We start from the raw sequence: 21140 nt of genomic DNA, 5'->3' as shown, positions 1-21140 counted from the left end.
AGCTACTGCCTACAGGGAACTTCGGGACAGGTTTCCTCTTCTCCTCCAGCCACCTGACATATCCCACTTCTGACAGAAAGTTGTTTCCTGACCTTCCAACTGGAAACTGTATTTTAACTACAGAAACATGGTTCTGAAAGTGGTGACTGGGTCTAGGTAAAATTGTATTGTAAGGACTTTCACATATTTTAGGAGCTGAAGCAGGCTTTCATGAGCTAGATAGGAAATCTAACCTATAACTATATGGTGAGTTTTAAGCAGCCTTTTTTGAAATTAACTTTCTAGGAAGGAAGATGTCTGTAAATTGGGAACTACCTATACTGAAAACTAAGATCACCCAGATTTCAAACAACACCTAACACATCAATCAAGAAAACTAAAGCCCAATGTTCATATTTACCTCCTGATCAATGTTATGAAGCATGGCTGGGTTATTATATTTTTCAGGGTTATCATGGAAACTGACCATACCATCCTTCTGATTAATACTTGCAAAAATTTCACCATCTTCTATCTATGAAAAAAGAAATCAGGAAAGCATTTTAGATCAAACACTATGTGAAAAATATGGTGATATAATCAAGGGAGGGAACAGAAAGTAATACATAAATTTATGTGTATTTTTAAACATTTATTCAACACATATATATATTGAACATTTACTATGTGCTAGGTAGGCACCATTATAAATGCTAAGCAGGGGCTTCCCTGGTGGCACAAGGGGTTAAGTCTCAGCACTATGAAGCTATTGGCAGTCACTGCAGCATGAGTTCGATCCCTGGCCAGGGAGCTAACCCACATGGCACAGCAGACCTCTCCTGTCTCACTTACTGCTCCCCTCAGCAGTGTATTTCAGTCGATCAGCAGTGTATTTCAGTTGATCCACCTGTTCTGCTCCCTACTCTGTCTCTGGTGAGTCCTCTCACCCAACCCCCTGCCACCCCCGCCACTCTGGCTTATATGCCAGCTCTTATATGCATAAATAAATAAAATAAATCTTTATAAAAAAAACACACAATGCCATTTACATTAACATCTGCCCCAATGAAATGTTTAGTATCAATCTAAAAATATGTGTACAAGACCTATATGAAAAAAAAAAAAATACAAAATTATGGAGGCTACCAAAAAGAACTAAATAAAGAGGTATTTCATGTTCATGGGTAAAGAAACTCACAATTGTCAACATATCAGTTCTTCTCAACTTCATCCAGAGAGTCAATGCAATCTTAACCAAAATCCCCAGCAAGCTATTTTGTGGATACTGACAAACTAATTCTGAAGTATATATGGAGAGGTAAAAGACCTAGAAAGGTCAACACAATATTGAAGAAGAACAAAGATGAAGAACTGACCTTACCCAACTTTAAGATTAACTGTAAAGCTACATTATTCAAGACAGTGTGGCGTTGGCAAAAAAAAAAAAAAAAAAAAAAAAAGTAAGTAGGTTCATGGAATAGAATAGAGCCCAGAAATAGATTCTCATAAAAACGGTCAACTGATATTTGACAGTGGAGCAAAGATGATGCAATTGAGCAAAGAGAGTCTTTACAACAAATGGTGCTGAAAAAATTACACATTCATATGCAAAAAGAAGAAAATCTAGACACAGACTATGCACCCTTCCTAAAAATGAGCTCAAACTGGATCATAACCTAAATGTAACAAGCAAAACTGGGGCCTCCCCGGTGGCTCAGCGGGTTGAGCGCTGCCCTGTGAAGCTGTCCACAGCCTCTGCGGCATAAGTTAGATTCCCAGCTGGCCAGGGAGAAACCCACATGGCGTGGCAGACCTCTCCTGCCTCGCCCACTGCTCCCTTCAGCAGTGTCTTCGGTCCATCTGCGTGTTCTGCTCCCCGCTCTGTCTCTGGTGAATTCTCTCAACCTCCCGTGCCTCTGACCTATACCCCAGTTCTTGTATAAATAAATAAATCTTTAAAAAAAAAAAGCAAAACTGTAAAACTCCTAGAAGAAAACCAATATATAACACCAAAAGCACAATCTACAAAAGAACTAATTTTTTTTTTTAATTTTATTTTAGAGGCATGTTTTATTTATTTGTTTGTTTGTTTGTTTTTGTTTTATACAAGCACTGGGTACAGTCAGAAGCGCGGGAGGGTGACAGAATTCACCAGAGCCAGAGTGGGGAGCAGAGCAGGCAGAAGGACAGAAGTACACTGCTGAGGGGAGCAGCGGGCGGCAGGAGGGGTCTGCGCGCCATGTGGGACCCTCCTCCGGTGGCCGGGGAGCAGCCGGGGATAGAACCGGCGCCGCAGAGGCCGCGGGGCAGCTTCGCAACCCAGCGCTCAACCGCTGCGCCACCGGGGAGCCCCGAAAGAACTAATTGATAAGCTGGACTTCATTAAAATTATAAAATTGCTCTGCAACAGACAATGTCAAGAGAATGAGAAGACAAACACAGATAGGGAAAAAAATACTTGCAAGAGACACAAAAATATACAACGAACTTAAAAAATCAGTAAGAAAACAAACCAATTAAAAATGGGTCAAAAACCGGGCCTCCCCTGGTGGCGCAGCAGTTGAGCGTTGGGCTGTGAAGCTGCCCATGGCCTCTGCAGCGCTGGTTCGATCCCTGGCCACCGGCGAGGGTCCCACATGGCGCGCAGACCTCTCCTGCCGCCTGCTGCTCCCCCCAGCAGTGTACTTCATCAGTCTGCCTATTCTGTTCCCTGCTCTGACTCTGGTGATTCTCTCACCCTTCCGCACTTCTGACTGTACCCAGTGCTTGTATAAATAAATAAATTAATTAATTAAAAAAAAAAAAAGAAAGAAAAAATGGGTCAAAAACCTAAATAGACACTTCATCAAAAAAGTAAGACAGAGATGGCAAACAAGCATGTGAAAAGATGCTCCAAGGGTCTGCCTGGTGGCACAAGAGGTTGAGACCCGGCACTACGAAGCTATCCACAGCCACTGCAGCACAACATGAGTTTGATCCCCGGCTAGCCAGGGAGCTGGTCCACATGGCACTACAGAGCTTTCCTGTCTCACCCACTGCTCCCCTCAGCAGTGTATTTCAGTCAATCTGCCTGTTCTGTTCCCTACTCTGTCTCTGGTAAATCCTCTCAACATCCACACCTCTGGCCTACACTCCAGCTCTTGTATGCATAAATAAATCTTAAAAAAAAAAAGATGCTCCACTGTTATATGACACCAGGGAAATGCAAATTAAAATAGCAAAAAGATAACCATTACATATCTACTAGACTGTCCAAAATCTGAAACACTGACAACACCAATTGATAAAGATGAGGAACAACAGGAACTCTAATTCATTACTAGTGGGAATGCAAAATGGCACAGCCAACTTGGGAAAATGTTTGGCAGTTCCTTAAAAAACTAAACATATTCTTACTACATGACTGAGCAATCACACTCCTTGGTATTTAGCCAAAGAATCTGAAAATATGTTCACACAAAAATCTGCCCACAGTTTATAGCATCTTCATTTATAATAGCCAAAATCTGAAAGCACCAAAATTCCTTCAGAAGGTGAGCAGGTAAAATGTGGTATATACAAATAATGGAATATTACTTAGTGCTAAAAAGAAATAAGATATCAAGCCATGAAAAGACATGCAGACCCTTAAATGCATTATACTAAGTGAAAGAAGTCAATCTGAAAAGGTTATATTCTGTAGGATTTCAACTGTATGACATTCTGGAAAAGGCAAAATTATGGAGACATTAAAAAATGAGTGGTTGCAGGAGTCGGAGAGAGAGTAGAGGGATACAAAGTTAGAGCACTGAGGATTTTCAGATAGTGAAAATACTCTGCAAGATACCATAATGGTGGATACACATTTGTCCAAAGCCAAAGAATGTACACCACCAAGCTTGAACTCTAATGTAAACTATGGACTGATTTTCAGTGCAGGTTCATCAATTATAACATATGACCCCCCCCCCCCTCTGGTGGGGGATGTTGAAAATCAGGGAAGTTATGCATGTGTGGGGGTAGGAGACATATGGGAAGTCAACTGTACCTTCTACTCAGTTTTGCTATAGATCTCTAGCTACTCTAAAAATATATAGTCTCATAAAAAAAAAATATTCTCATCTTTATATACCTTATGCTCTAGGGCAGGGTTTTTCAAACTTGGCAATACTGACATTTTAGACCTGGTAATTCTTTGTTGTGGAGACTGTCCTATGTGTGCTATAGGATGTTTAGCAGCACCCTGGCCTCTATCCATTAGATTTGAGTAGCACCCCTAGTTGTGACAACCAAAGTATTTTAAGACATTACCAGATGTGCCCTGGCAGACAAAACACCCCTGATTAATCAAGAGTCTGTCAGGGCGTATCTGGGTTGGTCAAGCACTGTTCAAAGCCCACTCCTCCTTTGATGTCCAAAGCTTTTTCTCTTTCTACGTCCTGGCTGGTTTCCTCATGACTTATGTATTTCTTCTTACGCACCAATAAAGTGTGAGTTCCTAGGGGAGACCTTGTAGCATATTCATTCTGTATAACCCATTTGGGGTTAGCAAGGTGCTCTTAGTGGGCACGCCAAGGCTGGTTAAGTAAGACTGGTCATGTTTGTTTGGAGTGTGGTGTGTATTTTGAGGGTTATGTTAAAAGAAAGGAAAAAAAAAAAAAACCCACCTCAAAACTTTTTACATTGAACTCTGAAAATACTCCATTATCACAATGAAACATAGTTTTCTTACTCTGTATCCTGATATGGCATTGCTACTGAAATCATAGGGGAGGTCATCTATGGAAAAATGTAGAATGCTGACTTTCCACACCTAAGATTTGCCTGACCTGGGCTGAGAACATAGGTTTGTGGATCAGATCAGCCATGTATTTATATAACTAAATGGGCGGGTAGATTATAATATATCAACTTGGGGAGTTACTCTGCAGTCATAAAGTGATGCTCAGTGAAATCTGGAGTGGGAAAATGCAACTGAGAAGTGATAAGCAGTGGTATTAGGTATTCTGTTAATATCAGTATACAGTCTCATAAACCAGACACTAAGTATGTGGATGTCTGGTCAGCATCCTTGTGTCTACTACTCTGCAAGTAGTCATGGGCTGGCACTGTCCACAAGGAGCTAGCTCAAGTCAGACCACAATCCATGATGTCACTAAGCACATGGCCTAGTTGAGCAGGCCTTTCTCAGTGCAGGTGGCAGTGCCCTGGCCCACACACAGACACACGTTTGACCTTATCATGCATCAGCATATCCAGTAGCATCCAGTTTATGCCTCTTTGCGCATTTGAAATATTTCACAAGCGTTTTAAATGTTTGCAAAAACTCTGACAATGAGAATAAGGAACATAAATGGGACACAAGTGTATATATCATGTGAGTACATGTAACTGGAAACTCCATGGAGATTAAGGAAATAAATCAAAATGACCATTGTGGTTGACTGTGGATGCCCCCTTCGCCTTTTTTTAAGTTTTCTATAATAAACACCTGTCACTTTGTCAAGGACAAAAACTCACTCATTAACTTTTCAAAAATAAAAACACTTACCATGTGTAGGACATATTTTTCTGCCTCTTGAGGTCCAGATAACTGCACACGACTTGCCATATCTTGTAATGATAGTGTTAAAAAGGTCTGAAATTCAAAAGCAGAATTAACCACAGTAGAGACGAAGGAAATTTTACTAAATGTGTACATAATTCTGAGTTATTGATATTAAAAATTTACTTTCCATTATTGTACAAAATTACTTGTTTGTGATGATGACTTGAAATTGATGAACCTGGTGGTTTCATTTTTCAGTTTTCTACAAAAGTAGTGCCTTTAGAAATGTATCCAGGGGCCTCCCTGGTGGCACAGGGGGTTAAAACACAACCTATGAAGCTGTCCACAGCCTCTGCAGCATGAGTTCAATATCTGGCCCCCAGCCAGCCAGGGAGCATCCCACAGGGCACAGCAGACCTCTCCTGACTCGCCTGCTGCTCCCCTCAGCAGTGTACTTTGGTCAATTTGCCTTTTCTTTTTTTTTTTTTTAAACTTTTTTTTTTAATTTTTTTTTTTTTTTTTTATAGAGGCATGTTTTATTTATTTGTTTGTTTGTTTTTGTCTATACATGCACTGGGTACAGTCAGAAGCGCGGGAGGGTGAGAGAATTCACCAGAGCCAGAGCGGGGAGCAGAACAGGCAGAAGGACCGAAGCACACTGCTGAGGGGAGCAGCGGGCGGCAGGAGAGGTCTGCGCGCCATGCGGGACCCTCCTCTGGTGGCCGGGGAGCAGCCGGGGATCAAACCGGCGCCGCAGAGGCCGCAGGCAGCTTCGCAACCCAGCGCTCAACCGCTGCGCCACTGGGGAGGCCCCAATTTGCCTTTTCTGTTCCCCACTCTGTCTCTCGTGGATCTTCTCACCCCCTGCCCCCCCACCTCTGGCCCATACCCCAGCTCTTGTATGCATAAATAAATCTTTAAAAAAAAAAATGTATCCACATACTTTCCTATGTGTCTGAAATGACCCATGTGGAGGTTAGTGCTGCTGAGGGAGCACAAGATAGGAGACCACCTCACTGGCCATCAAGAGAGGACTACTATGCAATTGTAAGACATATTAAAAAGAATGAGGACACTTCATGAACAGAAAAGGTATCCAAGATATGTACACTGTTAAATATAAAAAAGGAAGATGCAGAGATGCATATAAAATAGTAACATCTATGTAAAACACAGGGGAAGGATGTGTATGTACATGCTTGAGTGCATATGTGCTTCCTCGTGCACATGCCCCAGAAGGATACTCAACAAACTGGTAATATTTGGTTTGCCTCTAAGAAAAGAAATGGGGTAACAGGAAAAGAAAAGGGGTTGAAGTAATAGGAACTGAATGGAGATACTACATCTCTTGATTTTTATATTTAAAATGTATTATCAAAGAAAATGAAAATACCACATTCATCTCTCAAAATTCAAACAAAAATATATAAATAAATGGGGGGTTAGGAGGAAACACAGGTTTACCACTGCTCTGCCTGGGAACTGATGAAAATGTTCCCTTTCAGGAACAAATTAAAGAGCTCTTCTTTTCATGGCAGCAGGCAATTATTCACAACAAATGTATTTTCAGAGCAGAGTATGTTAAAATCCTGATCTCAAAAATTCATGTAAGGTGGGTCGGAGGAGGGCGGAGCAACATGGCGGCGAGGAGACGCTGCGAGTAAGATCTCCCATTAAAAAAAAGTTAATAGGGAGGAAAAGCGGCAGGTCCCAGTGAGAACTGTGACACGGAAGATAAACGGACGACTCCAGCAAACTGCCCGAAGAAGAAAGTTGCCATAAAAGAGGACCAGAAGGCAGGGAAGCGCAGAACCCTGCTCCCCTCCCCCGCCCACAGAGGCGGCACTCTCCGACCGGCAGAGAGGAGGGAAACGACAAACTAAAACTGCCAACAAGAACAAAGGACGCAGCAAGCGGGACTGGGAGTGGAAAGGAACTATTGCAGCCACCACACCCTGTGAACGGGAGCTGTGGAGAACCCCCGCAGGATCCGCCGGAGGTGAGCTCCGGGCGCCATTGAAGAGAGCCCCGCCCAGGAGGAGACCAGCCCCAGCACACAGCCCCGGCCGCCTGGTAAGCCTGCGCGCCGGAAAAACAGACGCGGAGCGGGATTGCGCGGGGAAAGCGGCGCGGATTGCGCGGATCGGATCGCAGCTGCCCAGGTCCCCGCGCCTGCGACCTAGGCTTGCCGGAGACGACCTAGGCTTGCGGGGAGACGCGCGGAGGCCCTCCCTGAGTGAGCAGGAACCAGGCGCCCAGGCAGGGGAGCGGGAGTCAAAAGGCGCCATTCCCGCGCCACTGATCTGGGCTACAGCCCGCGTCCTGGAACTGAGGGCTTTGGAACTGAGACCCGGGGCACGAAATTAGGGGCGTGGGTTCCGCACGACGGTGGGGCACAAGGCAGACACAGCACCCCAAAGCCGTTGAGGTGTACCCTACCATCCCCGCTCTGCTCCCTGTCCCACGGGGTGGAAAATCAGCTCCCCAAGGGCTCTAGGAGAGATCTCTGGCGCCACCTAGCGACTTGTAGCCAGCAGAGGCTCCTGAAGGAGATAGTGGCCAGCTGGGGAGTTAGCCCACGCCTGCCCCTTCCGACCAGTAGTCTGAGCCCACAGGGGAGCGAGCGCCCACAGCCTGGGCAGACCAGGCACGCAGAAGAGTGTGCCTGACACCGTACGCGCAGGGAGTGTGTCCCACATCACCATTTTAGAACAGGGACATTTCTTCAGTAAAGACTACCTGCAGAAGGCTTCCTCAGGAGCCAGAGGTGAGCGGGGGAAGTTCGCCCACGCCAGACCCCTCTGGCCTGCAGTCCAAGCCCAGTGGGGGAGCAGGAACCCACCGCCGGGGCAGACCAGGCGCACAGGGGAGTGTGTCCCCACATCGACATTTTAGGACAGGGACCTTTCTCCAATAAAGACTGCTTGAAACTGACAGATGACTCCTGGAGGAACCAGAGGGGAGCAGAGAAGCTCACCCAAGATGCCGGCCAGTCCCAACTACACAGTGTCCCAACGCATACGGCAAATTAGAAAACAGACAGTAGGGAGGAGAAGAACCACACGCAACCTAGCAACTCTCCAGAGAAAAAGCACACCACAAAAAGAAAACCAGCCCTCAGATGGCAACGACAGTAACTTGGAAGAACTTCTGAGCCTTCCAGAAAGATAATTTAAAATTGCCGTGATTAAAAAACTGACAGAAGTCATAAAGGAAAACAATGATAGGGAAAAATAATCAACGATCAGAAGAATGAAATTGAGTCCCTAAAGAGGGAAGTAAAAGAAATGCAGGAGATCAAAGAATTAGTGGAAGAACTAAAGAATTCTGGGAAAAGCAATGAAAGCAGAATTGATGAAATGGAAGAACGAATAAGTGCTCTTGAAGACACAGAAATAAAAAGAACCAAAACAGAAAAGGAAAGAGAAGTACGAAGGAAAAAGAATGAAGAAAGACTTCGGGAACTATCTGACTCCATGAGGAAAGGAAATATAAGAGTTATAGGAATACCAGAAGGAGAGGAGAGAGAAGTAGGAACAGAGAAAATATTCAAAGAGATAATTGAAGAGAACTTCCCAAATGTGAAGAAGGAGCTGAAAATTGATATACAAGAAGCAAGAAGAACACCAAACTTCCACGACGAAAGAAAAAATACAGCAAGACACATAATAGTAAAGCTCCCAAGAATCCAGGACAAGGAAAAAATAATGAAGCTGGCAAGAGGGAAGAAACAGATAACATTCAAAGGAAAGCCAATCAGGCTGACATCAGACTTCTCCGAAGAAACACTACGGGCAAGGAGAGAGTGGAGGGACATAGTCAACAGACTCCAAGAAAACAGATGCCAACCAAGAATACTCTATCCCGCAAAGCTCTCCTTCCTCTTTGAAGAAAGAATATGGACCTTCCCAGACAAACAGAAACTCCGGAATTTCATTGCAACTAAACCCCCACTCCAAAAAATACTACAAGGAGTCCTAAAGCCAGAACCTCAGAGGGACGAATAACAATGAAAGAAGACCAAAAAAAAAAAAAAAGTTATTAAAAGAATAAATAAATAAAATCAAAGGAAAGACAAACACAATGGCAAATACAGATGTTAACATATCAATATTAACTCTAAATGCAAATGGACTAAACTCTTCAATAAAAAGACACAGAGTTGCAGCCTGGATTAAGAAACAAAACCCAACCTTTTGCTGTCTACAGGAAACACATTTAGCTACAAAAGATAAAAATAGGCTCAAAGTTAAAGGATGGAAAACAATCCTACAAGCAAATGGGCCAAAAAAGAAAGCAGGAACAGCTATACTTATATCAGATAAAACAGATTTCAAACTCAAAAAGATAAAAAGAGACCCCAATGGTCACTACATTATGATCAAGGGACAATATTTCAAGAAGAAATAACACTCATTAACATATATGCACCAAACGAAGGAGCACCAAAATATATCAGACAACTGTTGTCCTCTCTGAAAACAGACATCAGAGAAAACACATATGTAGTGGGAGACTTCAACACACCACTATCAACAATGGATAGATCAACAAGACAAAAAATAAGTAAAGAAACCAAAGCTCTAAATAAGGACCTAGAGCAATTGGGCTTAACAGACATCTATAGAACACTAAACCCCAAAAAAACGGAGTACACATTTTTCTCAAGCGCACACGGATCATTCTCCAGGATCGATCACATACTGGGGCACAAGACAAACATCAACAGATACACCAAGATTAAAATCATATCAACCATCTTTTCTGACCATGAAGGCATCAAACTAGAAATAAACCATAAAAAGAAGGCAAGGAACTTTCCTACCTCATGGAGATTAAAAACCACACTACTGGAAGACCACTGGACTAATGAGGAGATCAAAGAGGAAATTAAAAAATTTTTTGAATTGAACGACAAGGAGGACACCAATATCCTAAATGTATGGGATGCAGCAAAAGCAGTAATAAGAGGAAAATATATAGCAATAGAAGCTCACATCAAAAAACAAGAAAGAACTCAAAGAAACAACCTAATCTCGAAGCTCAAAGATCTAGAAAAAGAACAACAAAAAAACCCCAAAACCAGTAGAAGAAAAGAAATAATAAAAACCAAAGCAGAAATAAATGAAATTGAAACTAAAAAACAATCCAAAAGATCAATGAAACCAAGAGCTGGTTCTTTGAAAAAATCAATAAAATAGACAAACCCCTAGCCAGGCTCACAAAGGAAAAAAGGGAGAAAGCACAAATAAACAGGATCATCAATGAAAGAGGAGAAATCACAACGGACACAGCAGAAATCAAAAGAATAATCAGTAACTACTATGAACAGTTATATGGAAACAAGTTTAACAATCTAGAGGAGATGGACAAATTCCTACAACTCTACAATCACCCAAAGCTAGATAAAGAAGAAATAGAACACCTAAACAGACCAATTACAATTAGCGAAATTGAAATGGTAATAAAAACCTCCCCAAAAACAAAAGCCCAGGACCTGATGGATTTACAAATGAATTCTACCAAACATTCAGAGATGAATTAGTGCCTATCCTTCACAAACTCTTCCAAAAAATTGAGAAGGAAGGGACAATACCAAATACGTTCTATGAAGCCAACATTACACTAATACCAAAACCGAACAAGGACAACACAAAAAAGGAAAACTACAGGCCAATCTCCCTAATGAACACTGATGCAAAAATCCTCAATAAAATTTTAGCCATCAGAATCCAACAATGTATCCATAAGATAATTCACCACGACCAAGTAGGATTCATTCCAGGGGCACAAGGATGGTTTAACATCCGAAAATCAATCAACGTTATCCAACACATCAACAAAAAGAAATATAAAAACCATATGATAATATCAATAGATGCTGAGAAAGCTTTCGACAAAGTGCAACACCCATTCATGATAAAAGCCCTTGAAATTCTTGGGATACAAGGAACATACCTCAACATCATAAAGGCCATCTATGACAAGCCAACAGCCAGTATCATTCTCAATGGTGAAAAGCTGAAAGCAATTCCATTAAGATCTGGAACAAGACAAGGATGTCCACTCTCACCACTGCTTTTCAATATAATACTGGAAGTCCTAGCCAGGGCAATAAGACAAGAGAAAGACATCCAAGGAATCCAAATAGGAAAAGAAGAAGTCAAACTATCACTATTTGCAGACGATATGATATTATACATAGAGAACCCCAAAAACTCCACAGAAAAGCTAATTCAACTCATCAATCAGTTCAGTAAAGTGGCAGGATACAAAATCAACACGCAAAAGTCAGTAGCCTTCCTATACACAAACAATAAATCTGAAGAAGAAGAAATCAAAAAAACCATCCCTTTTGTTATTGAAACAAAAAAATCAAATATTTGGGAATCAATCTAACAAAAGAGGTAAAGGACCTATACAAAGAAAACTATAAAACACTGTTAAAAGAAATAGAAGAAGACACAAAGAAATGGAGAGACATCCCCTGCTCGTGGATTGGAAGAATAAACATTATTAAAATGGCCATCCTTCCAAAAGCAATATACAGATTCAACGCTATTCCAATCAAAATTTCAATGTCATTCTTCAAAGAAATAGAACAATTATTGATGAAATTCATATGGAATCACAAAAAACCCCGAATAGCCAAAGCTCTCCTGAAAAAAAAAGAAGGGAATGGAGGCATTACACTCCCAGACTTCAAACTCTACTACAAAGCCATAATCATCAAAACTGCATGGTATTGGAACAAGAACAGACATACAGACCAATGGAATCGAATAGAAAATCCAGAAATAAACCCACAGATTTATGGTCAACTAATCTTTGACAAAGGAGCAAAGACTATGCATTGGAGCAAAGAAAGTTTGTTCAATAAATGGTGCTGGGAAAACTGGGTCGCTACATGCAAAAGAATGAAGCTTGACCACTACCTCACACCATACACAAAAATCAACTCAAAATGGATTAAAGAACTAGACATAAGACCTGAAACCATAAAATATATAGAAGGAAATATAGGCGAAACACTACGTGATTTGCACATCAAAGACATCTTTACAAACACATCACCCAAAGCAGTGATAGTGAAGGCAAAGATAAACAGCTGGGACTACATCAAATTAAAGAGCTTCTGCACAGCAAAAGAGACAATAACAAAAACAAAGAGAAACCCCACCAACTGGGAGAACATTTTTGCACCCAACACTAATGATAAAGGACTGATCACAAAAATCTGCAAAGAGCTGATGAGACTCAACAACAACAAAGAAAATAATCCAGTCAAAAATGGGCAGAAGAGCTAAAAAGAAACTTCTCTCAAGAGGAAATGCAAATGGCCAACAGGCATATGAAAAATGTTCAACATCACTTGCCATCAGGGAAATGCAAATCAAAACTACCATGAGATACCATCTTACACCAATGAGAATGGCACATATTAAAAAAACTAGCAACAACAAATGCTGGCGAGGGTGTGGAGAAAAAGGAACTCTTCTACACTGTTGGTGGGAGTGCAAACTGGTCCAACCACTGTGGAAAGCTGTGTGGAGATTTCTGGACCTACTAAACATAGAGCTTCCATATGATCCAGCAATTCCACTCCTAGGTATTTACCCAAAGGACACAGAAACATCAATTCCAAAGAGCACCTGCACTCCTATGTTTATAGCAGCACTGTTTACAATAGCTAAGCTTTGGAAACAACCCAAATGCCCAAAAATAGATGACTGGATCAAGAAGATGTGGTCCATATATACCATGGAATATTACTCAGCATTCAAAAAAGATAAACACATGCAATTTGCAGCAACATGGATGGCACTGGAAGGGATCATGCTCAGCGAAATAAGCCAAAAAGAAAAAGAAAATACCGGATGGTCTCACTCATAGCAGGAATCTAGAAAACTTAAATAAGGGACCAGGAAAACGAATAACTATAAGAAAGTGAAAATCAAAATCAACAAAAAACTATGAACCAGAGACACTTTTAGGGGGGTGGGGGCGGGAGGGGAGGGATTGGGGTCAGAATGGGGGGCTGCAATTGTATGGGGAATACAACAATAAAATTTATTATTAAAAAAAAAAAAAAATTCATGTAAGTCAATGACAAAAAAATCTACATATGCTTTAGCTCAGAGTAGCACCCAAGAAAATGAAATTATTTTTAATCTTAAGACGTACATAAGTAGTTTAATACAAATGAGGACTCAAAAGTAAACATTTCTAAATACTAAAATTATGATTTTTCCTATTTTGAAACGAATAAAAACTTCCACCTGAATTTCCATCAATAAAGAACTGTTGATGACGATCCATCTGTGTAACAGACTATAATGTGAGGTAACTTATATAGGCTTTCGTTGCCATGGGAAAGGGTTTAAGACGTACTGAACAAAAAGAGCAGGGTACAGAAAAGCAAATAGAATATGATCCCAATTACATTTAATTGGGAGCACTTATATATACACAGACAGAAAAGAGGAATCTAGAAAAGAGTCCACCTGAGTGGTAAACTGAACACCTTGCAATAACTCCTTGTCCCTAGTTGACTTCCAGCTAGCAATGCTATGGGACACTGTTCCCATCACAACACTGACAGTGTACCATTGAGACTTGTAAAGTTTTTTACATTTTGGATTTTGAGTAGAAAGACTAAGAATGCTACAAAATTCTTTGACATTACCCCCCACCCTTTCATTATTCTGGCACTGAAGCATGATATCAAAAAGCATAAGTGCCACCATCAAAGACTTAATCTTCTGACTAGACACATCCTTGTCCAGCAGCTAGGATGGCCCTTCCTTAGGTCCCCTGGGCAGTGGACCCCAATCAACTATGAGTCAGCACACACAGGATGCAGGACAGTGATGACCATGGAGTCACTTTCCCAGCCTTGGACTGACCGCCCACACCCTTTCTGTTTGGGCAAACTCATTTTCTGGATTTATCCAATCCAAGAGAAAAACTGCACTTTTCTACACTGATTTCTAAAAGTATAAACTATCAGCTTACTCTAAAGTGATAGACTGTGGCTGACTATTTCACAAGATAGTTAACCGATGACTTTTTTGCAGTGATGTCTACTTTCTAAAGTTCTCATTCTTCATTTAACTTTTACTTAACATTTTCTATAATTTTTTGGAATATACACTGTTTTTTACCTTTAACATTTTGATTGTTTTACCTAAATCTCAAGTACTAGTCACAAACAAGTGGACCAAATAGAAATTTTGTGGGCCAAATTAGGCTCCTATCCTTGAATCTCTTAGATCCTCATCTTTTTTAGCCTGTGGGTTCAGATGGTTTTTCTCTGGCCGACAGGTTACATTTGTTTCTGATCTTTCTTGACTTGCTTTCTCTTTCACATTCTTTATTTTCCTCTTAGAAATTAACCTTTTACTAATTCTCTGGCTTTCTATGTTAGTCAGGTAGTTATAATTATTCGCTCTAAGTACTTAGAAGGAGTTACTTCTCTCAATCAGTGATCCCTTCCTTCCTCTTTTCCTTGAGGGACATTTCTTTTGCCTGGTTTACCTGCCTCCATGCCATTCCCTACTCATCCCTCTTTTCCAGTTTCTCAAGGCCTCACACTGACAACTCCATTATCCTTTCCCCTCCTCTATCCAGAGCCCAGTGACCCTCCCCACTGCTAGGTCCCCTAACAACAGACATCCCCATTCTTGCTCCTCCCTTTCCTCACCCACCACTGCTGATATGGAGCAGAAGATGTGCACAGGAAGAGAGTTTCCATGCTCTCATCAGCATGAACTGCTGTTTCTGCCTATACTACTTATCAAGAGAAAAAAAAGCAATCCTATTTAAATTGCTCTTAGTCAGTCTATTACTTGCAGCATATGCCTTCCTAACTCAAGGAGAATTTCATCTTCCTTCTTACTCTTTTCTGTACATTTGAACACTTTATAAGTATTATTTCCTAGAAACAAAAACCATCAGGTTATTTTCACTTTGAAAGTAAAAATAATGTGAGTGGTTTATCTCTCAGGGTTCAACTGCACATAGCTCATGCAAGCCTTGCCTGAGCAGTAATGGCAGAGTCATACTGTGCTCAAAGGAAAAGTTCAAAAAAAGGAAAAGTTCTCAGCACAGCATGAGAGCCCAAGGCCAGTCACAGGCACTTAGACCTGCATCAGTAACCAACACCCATGTGCCCAAGGGCTATTTCCTCTCACAGGCTACCTTTCTCTGCATCCCCAGGTAGCTGCATCTCCTACCTGTATTCCTTTGCACCTGTTCCTCTTCTCAAATACCCTGCTCTAGCCCTGAAAAGACCAAAAGGTATAAATCAAACTCTTTCTAAGAAATCAACTGCAAGAACTCTTTCTTAGTATAGAAACCCTATCACACTTTATTCCTGTGCCTCCTTCCTCAGTGTTGAGTAGGAAAAGAGAGGAGAAACAGCCCAGGGGGAGTCACAAGATGCCATCTGGGAGCAGTATCTTCCTTACCTTTGTTAGCCTTTGAATATTCTTCTTATAAAGAGAGGACAAGCATTGCTTCACCAGACCCATGTTGTTATCACGAGTAAAAGTTTCGCTGTGCTTATTTACCAGGTTGCGGAGTTCTGAGGGATTATTGGTTGAATAAACTTGTGCTAATTCATGGTATGCATTGCTAAGAGGCTAAAGGTTTGAAGGTTGGGGGAAAAATCATATTAAAACATTAGAGGAATAAAACTTGTAAAGAAAGCAAAAGAAAACATGATACTATTTTTTAACAAGTACATTCAATATCCTATGTTGTCATAACCACAAACCAAGTTGTTATTTACCAAAAGCAAATTCCTTGTTTTAGGACCAAAGATAGAAATTCACCATGGAGAATTTATTGACAAATTTATTGTCAAGAAAACTTGGTAGTACCAAGCAAATAACTGCATAGCAGGTGAAAGCACACTGCATTTAGTAAAGGCACACATGTCTTTTTATTCCTCTATCAGTGGCTCTTTCTTTTTTCTATTGATAAATTACATTGGGAAGGAGGTAAAATTTCCATCATTCTCAACTCTGTCTCATACACATATACACCTCACCAAATGCATTTCAACAGCTACTTGAGCCAATAAGAAGACAGGAACAAGTGAAGTAAAGGTGGCTGAGGGCCTATTAAGAACTGGAGGAGCTTTAGGCATTTTATATGTTAATCTCTACTTTAAATATTAAGCAATTGGGGCAGTGGTCCAAGAGGAGCACAGGTAGAAACTAGATTCAAACCCATAGTCTAAAGTCTGTTCTGTTCACCATTTATAATATAATTACAAGCTACTAAGTCTTATGAATGATGCCCTTGAGTCATAAAGACCTCACTTTATTTATAAAAACCATTGTTTCCAAAACAGGCCAGCTCAAGGGCCACCTAAAGGAGACTGAGGAATTCTCCAAAATGAACTAAGAACTGTTACCCTAAACCTCCTCTGCCTATCACTCTTCATGGGATTTGAAGGAGCTCTCTTAACTACCTTCCCTTCCCTTGTGTCCGTGACCAGACAGTCCAAAGCCCTGGAAAACAGAATAGGGCTCTTAGGACACTTGGATCTCTTCAACAAGATAGCTTAAAAATCTCATCATGAAGATTTTCAACTATCCTGAAATTCTAGTTTTTTACAAAGAAGAGCAGGGTAATGTTATCAAAACAATCATGAACTTTTAACCTTCTGCACTGTTTTTTTTAAACCAGAGCATCTATTTCACAATTAGAAATGGATTCCTGAGAATCCCAAACAATGGGTCAGAGTGTGTGGACTGGACAGAATGTGAGAACCTGCCACAACTGCAGCTCCTAGACTCCCAGTAGACAATTAATACTTGTCTGCTAACTTGAAGATGCCAGGAGAGCTAACTCATTACAAAATAAAATTACAGAGCTATGTATCACTACAATTTCCGTCTGGACCTAACAAGATACCCAAGAAAGCGGTTTTATTAAAAACTCACCTTAATGAATCTTCCCACAATTTGAGATGTATATTTCGGAAGCTGTTGTACTTTGCCAAGTAATATCAAAGAAACTAGAATATACTTTTTATATGATTCCAACATGATATGACTGACCGCCATGGCAGGGGTAGTTATAGCCTGAGCAAGAGAAGACTATTTATAGTGTGAAGAGAACACACCAGAACAAGCCACCACATGTCCCACTTTAAGAAAACAATACTTACATTAGGTGTCCTACTAGTATTAGTTTTATAACGTCTTTGAGGTATAAGTCACTCCCTATTCTCCCCACCCCCTAATCCTAGGCAACCATCTCTACTTTATGTGTCTATGGGTCTGCCTAGTATGGACATTTTATATACATGGCATAAATACATGTTTTCAAGGTTCATCCATCTTGTAATTTGTGTCAGTGCCTAATTCTAGTGTATAAGTATACAAAACCATTTATTCTTGTTTCCACCTTGCCCGCTATTCCACTATGAGCAACGCTGCTGTGAGCACTAATGTGTACATTGTTGTGTGGACATTTATCTTCACTTATTATGGATATACTCCTACAAGTAAACATGCTGGGTCATATGGTAACTTTATGTTTAACAATTTGAGGAACTCCCCAACTGTTTTCATACTATTTTACAATCCCATTGGCAATTACGACGGGTTCCAAATTCTCCACATCCTCAACAATACTTGTTATTACTGGCTATCTCATTTTAAGTTTTATCCAGTGAAATGGCATCACATTGTGGTTTTGTTTTGCATTTCCCTAATGACAAGGAATGATGAGGACCCAGTCGTGTCTTTATTGGTCATCTATATATCTTCTTCAGAAAAATGTTAAATTTTAGTATCTACCTCTGTAAGAGGTCTGCATATTCTGGATATAAGCCTCTTATCAGAAATGGTATTTGCAAATACTTTCTCTTGTTAAGCTTTCATTTTCTTTCTCCTGGATTTATGAAGGTTAAGAATTGAAAACTATGATACTCAAATGTTTCAAATCAAAATCCAAATCAGAGCACCTGTAAAAAAGGCATTTCTCTTGAGATTATTCTACAGATATTCTGCACCCATGTAAGTGCAGAAGGATCCAGGTACACTGAAACACTGTTTCAACAGTAAAACAGCAGACTCTACTTACATGTCCATCAATCAAGGACCAGTAACTAGCTAATTTAATACACAGCATGGTAAGAAAATGAAGTTGTTTTTGTTTTCACTTTTAGTTTGGTATAATGCTGTATGGTCTGAATTTTTTCCAATAAGTACATCCTTCTTTTGGGCTTTTTAAAGCATCATCTTTTGGAATTAAGGTACCAATACCACCTATAATTGCATGCATATCATTAAAGCACAGGGGCAGGAAGACTGACCTAGACAATGCTTGTCATTAGGGCAAAAGAGAAAATAAGTGAACTTTTGGGTAAAAGGTTTATGTCTATAAATATGGAACTTTTTTTTTTTTTAACATTTTAACTATTCACAATAGAAATACTTTCTAAGTACATTGCAGTTTCCTGCCCTTTTTATTGCTGACATCTTCTTTATATTTCTAGATTATCAGTTATATTGGGTTATTAAAATATAGTATATTCAGCAGCTATGAAGTATGTGCTTGTAAATTTTTCAGAGAAGTCACCTTGAACATTTTACCTGCTTAGACACATCCTTTAATGACACTGTTCCTGCCCATGAACACCTTCTGCTGACTTTCCCTAGACCCCCTTTGCTGTACTTGTCAGCCCCCACTCAATGAGGCAATGCTCAGTCACAGATCTTCATGTGTGTACTGATGTTAGTACTTAAACAAGACTGTGAGCTCTTTAAATTTAGGCATACCTAAGTGTGTTATGAATAAAATAGGAACATCTGATGAATTTGCCTCAAAACATTGGTATTAGTTAATACCGTATATCTTTTACAGACTATTGAATAAACTTCCAGCATATTCTATATAATTGTGTAGTATATCTCCTAACACAAACCATTACACAGACACAGACTAAAGTGGAAGGGACTTTTCATTGTGTACTTTGAATTTTGAACCATGAGACTAGAGAATATTTCACTTGTTAAAATAAAACTTAACAAAATATCATATATGGCTTTAGAAGAAGAAATTTCAAAGACCATTCAGTTCAATCTCATCTCTACACACAAAGGAATCTATAAAGGTAGAGATGTACAGTTAGGGTGCAAGCAGCAGAATCTAAATTAGACCTCACCAATTGGTCCTCTTCCCTCCACTACTACTGCTCTAACTAAGGAGCAGATAACCACCATTTAGTTAGCACGGTCTTTGAAAGAACCTCACCTCAGACTCACAGGCCTGGGCTCAGCCTCATCCAGTTGTAAGCCAAAAGGGACTTCTTTGATCACACAAATCAAAATAACCCCAGGGACATTTAGAGAGGTGATTACCTGTTCATAAAAGTAGAGTGCTCTTTCAAAGTTCTTCAGCCCAGTATAGATCATTCCTCCATAATAATAATAACATAAAAAGTGCTTTGCATCATAGGCTCCGTTCTCTTTACAAATATCCATCATGTCCACATCAAGATATGGTAGGGCAGGCTTAAAGCATTTTGCCAGCAAACAAAGCTGTGAAAATTTTTTTATTAAATCATCATTTTAATTTTAACTTGGAAGGCTTTAGCAGAAGAAACAAATTCGTATTCTAGAAAGTTCAAGAAAATGATATTTTGTTTTATATGTTATTGATCAAAATGATCTACATGTTGATACTCATTTACTTAAGCATTCAGATTAAAATAGCATTTCTTTACAAAAGATGAAGCTGCTATTAGATAAAGCACTACACAGATGAATCAAAGTCCCCCAATTTCCCATTTGTTTACAGATAGGCAAACAAGTGTGTCCTTTTTCTCCCAGCTGAACTATTGAAAGGAAATAGACCAGCATGGTATGGGAGGAAAAAAAGGAAAATCTTTTCTTCAAGCATTCCTTTTCAATTTCTGAATCCTTTACTTAAGTGTATACAGGAAACCATGCAAGTCAAGCAAGCAAGTACATGGCAAAGTTCTGTCTCTGGATGATGGTGATACAAACTCCTGTGCACTTAAGATTAGTGCACTTTCACCATATGAATAATGAATTCAACTACAGGTTTTTAAAAATAAAGCAAAAATAAAAATAAAGAAAGCATATATATCTTCAATTGAAACTAAAACATGCATTTGAAATAATCCATGTAACAAGTTATTCAATAAGGAAACAATCGAAAAACTCCTCAGGGACTGGTTAAACTCATATTATGGATCCCTCTGCAGCTGTGAATCACTGATATGGAATTGTCTCCAAGACTTATTGAGCAGACAAAAGTAAAATACATAAGAACATATATATTACTACTATTTGTGTAAAATATATATATATACATATATAAACAGTTTGCATGAATGTTCATAAAATTCTTTGGAAAGATACACAAGAAACTACTATCACTGGTTTCCTTTGGAGAGAAGAGCTGCTGGGTGGCTAGCAAACAGTGTGTTAGGGAGAGTTCATTATATACACCCTCTCTTTTGTCTTCTGGATTTTGAAACAAATAAAATAAATAACACTTTAAGATATAAGAAGTTACTGTGCTTATTTTTAGGTTCCACAATTCCTGAAAAATGAGTTGGGATTTTTAAAAACATCACAAGTATTAA

At 39.9% G+C, this 21140-nt stretch overlaps 1 protein-coding gene across 1 annotated transcript in view; it reads right to left on the bottom strand.

The window, feature by feature from the left end:
• Positions 1-21140, bottom strand: part of COPS3 (COP9 signalosome subunit 3) — a 30281-nt gene that overhangs the window by 1214 nt on the left and 7927 nt on the right. Inside the window, exons 6-10 of the mRNA XM_037492615.1 lie at positions 19888-20067; positions 17461-17601; positions 15976-16149; positions 5510-5596; positions 401-514 (exon numbers count right to left, since the gene is read on the bottom strand). Of these exons, the coding sequence (XP_037348512.1) occupies positions 401-514; positions 5510-5596; positions 15976-16149; positions 17461-17601; positions 19888-20067 (696 nt within the window). The remainder of the gene's footprint in view (positions 1-400; positions 515-5509; positions 5597-15975; positions 16150-17460; positions 17602-19887; positions 20068-21140) is intronic.

The sequence above is a fragment of the Talpa occidentalis genome, unplaced genomic scaffold (assembly GCF_014898055.3).
Source record: "Talpa occidentalis isolate TD23 unplaced genomic scaffold, MPIMG_talOcc4v2.1 talOcc4.7, whole genome shotgun sequence".
In the NCBI taxonomy this organism is placed as follows: domain Eukaryota; kingdom Metazoa; phylum Chordata; class Mammalia; order Eulipotyphla; family Talpidae; genus Talpa; species Talpa occidentalis.
The sequence above is the reverse complement of the archived record's forward strand: the minus strand, read 5'-3'. Positions and strand labels throughout refer to the sequence as shown.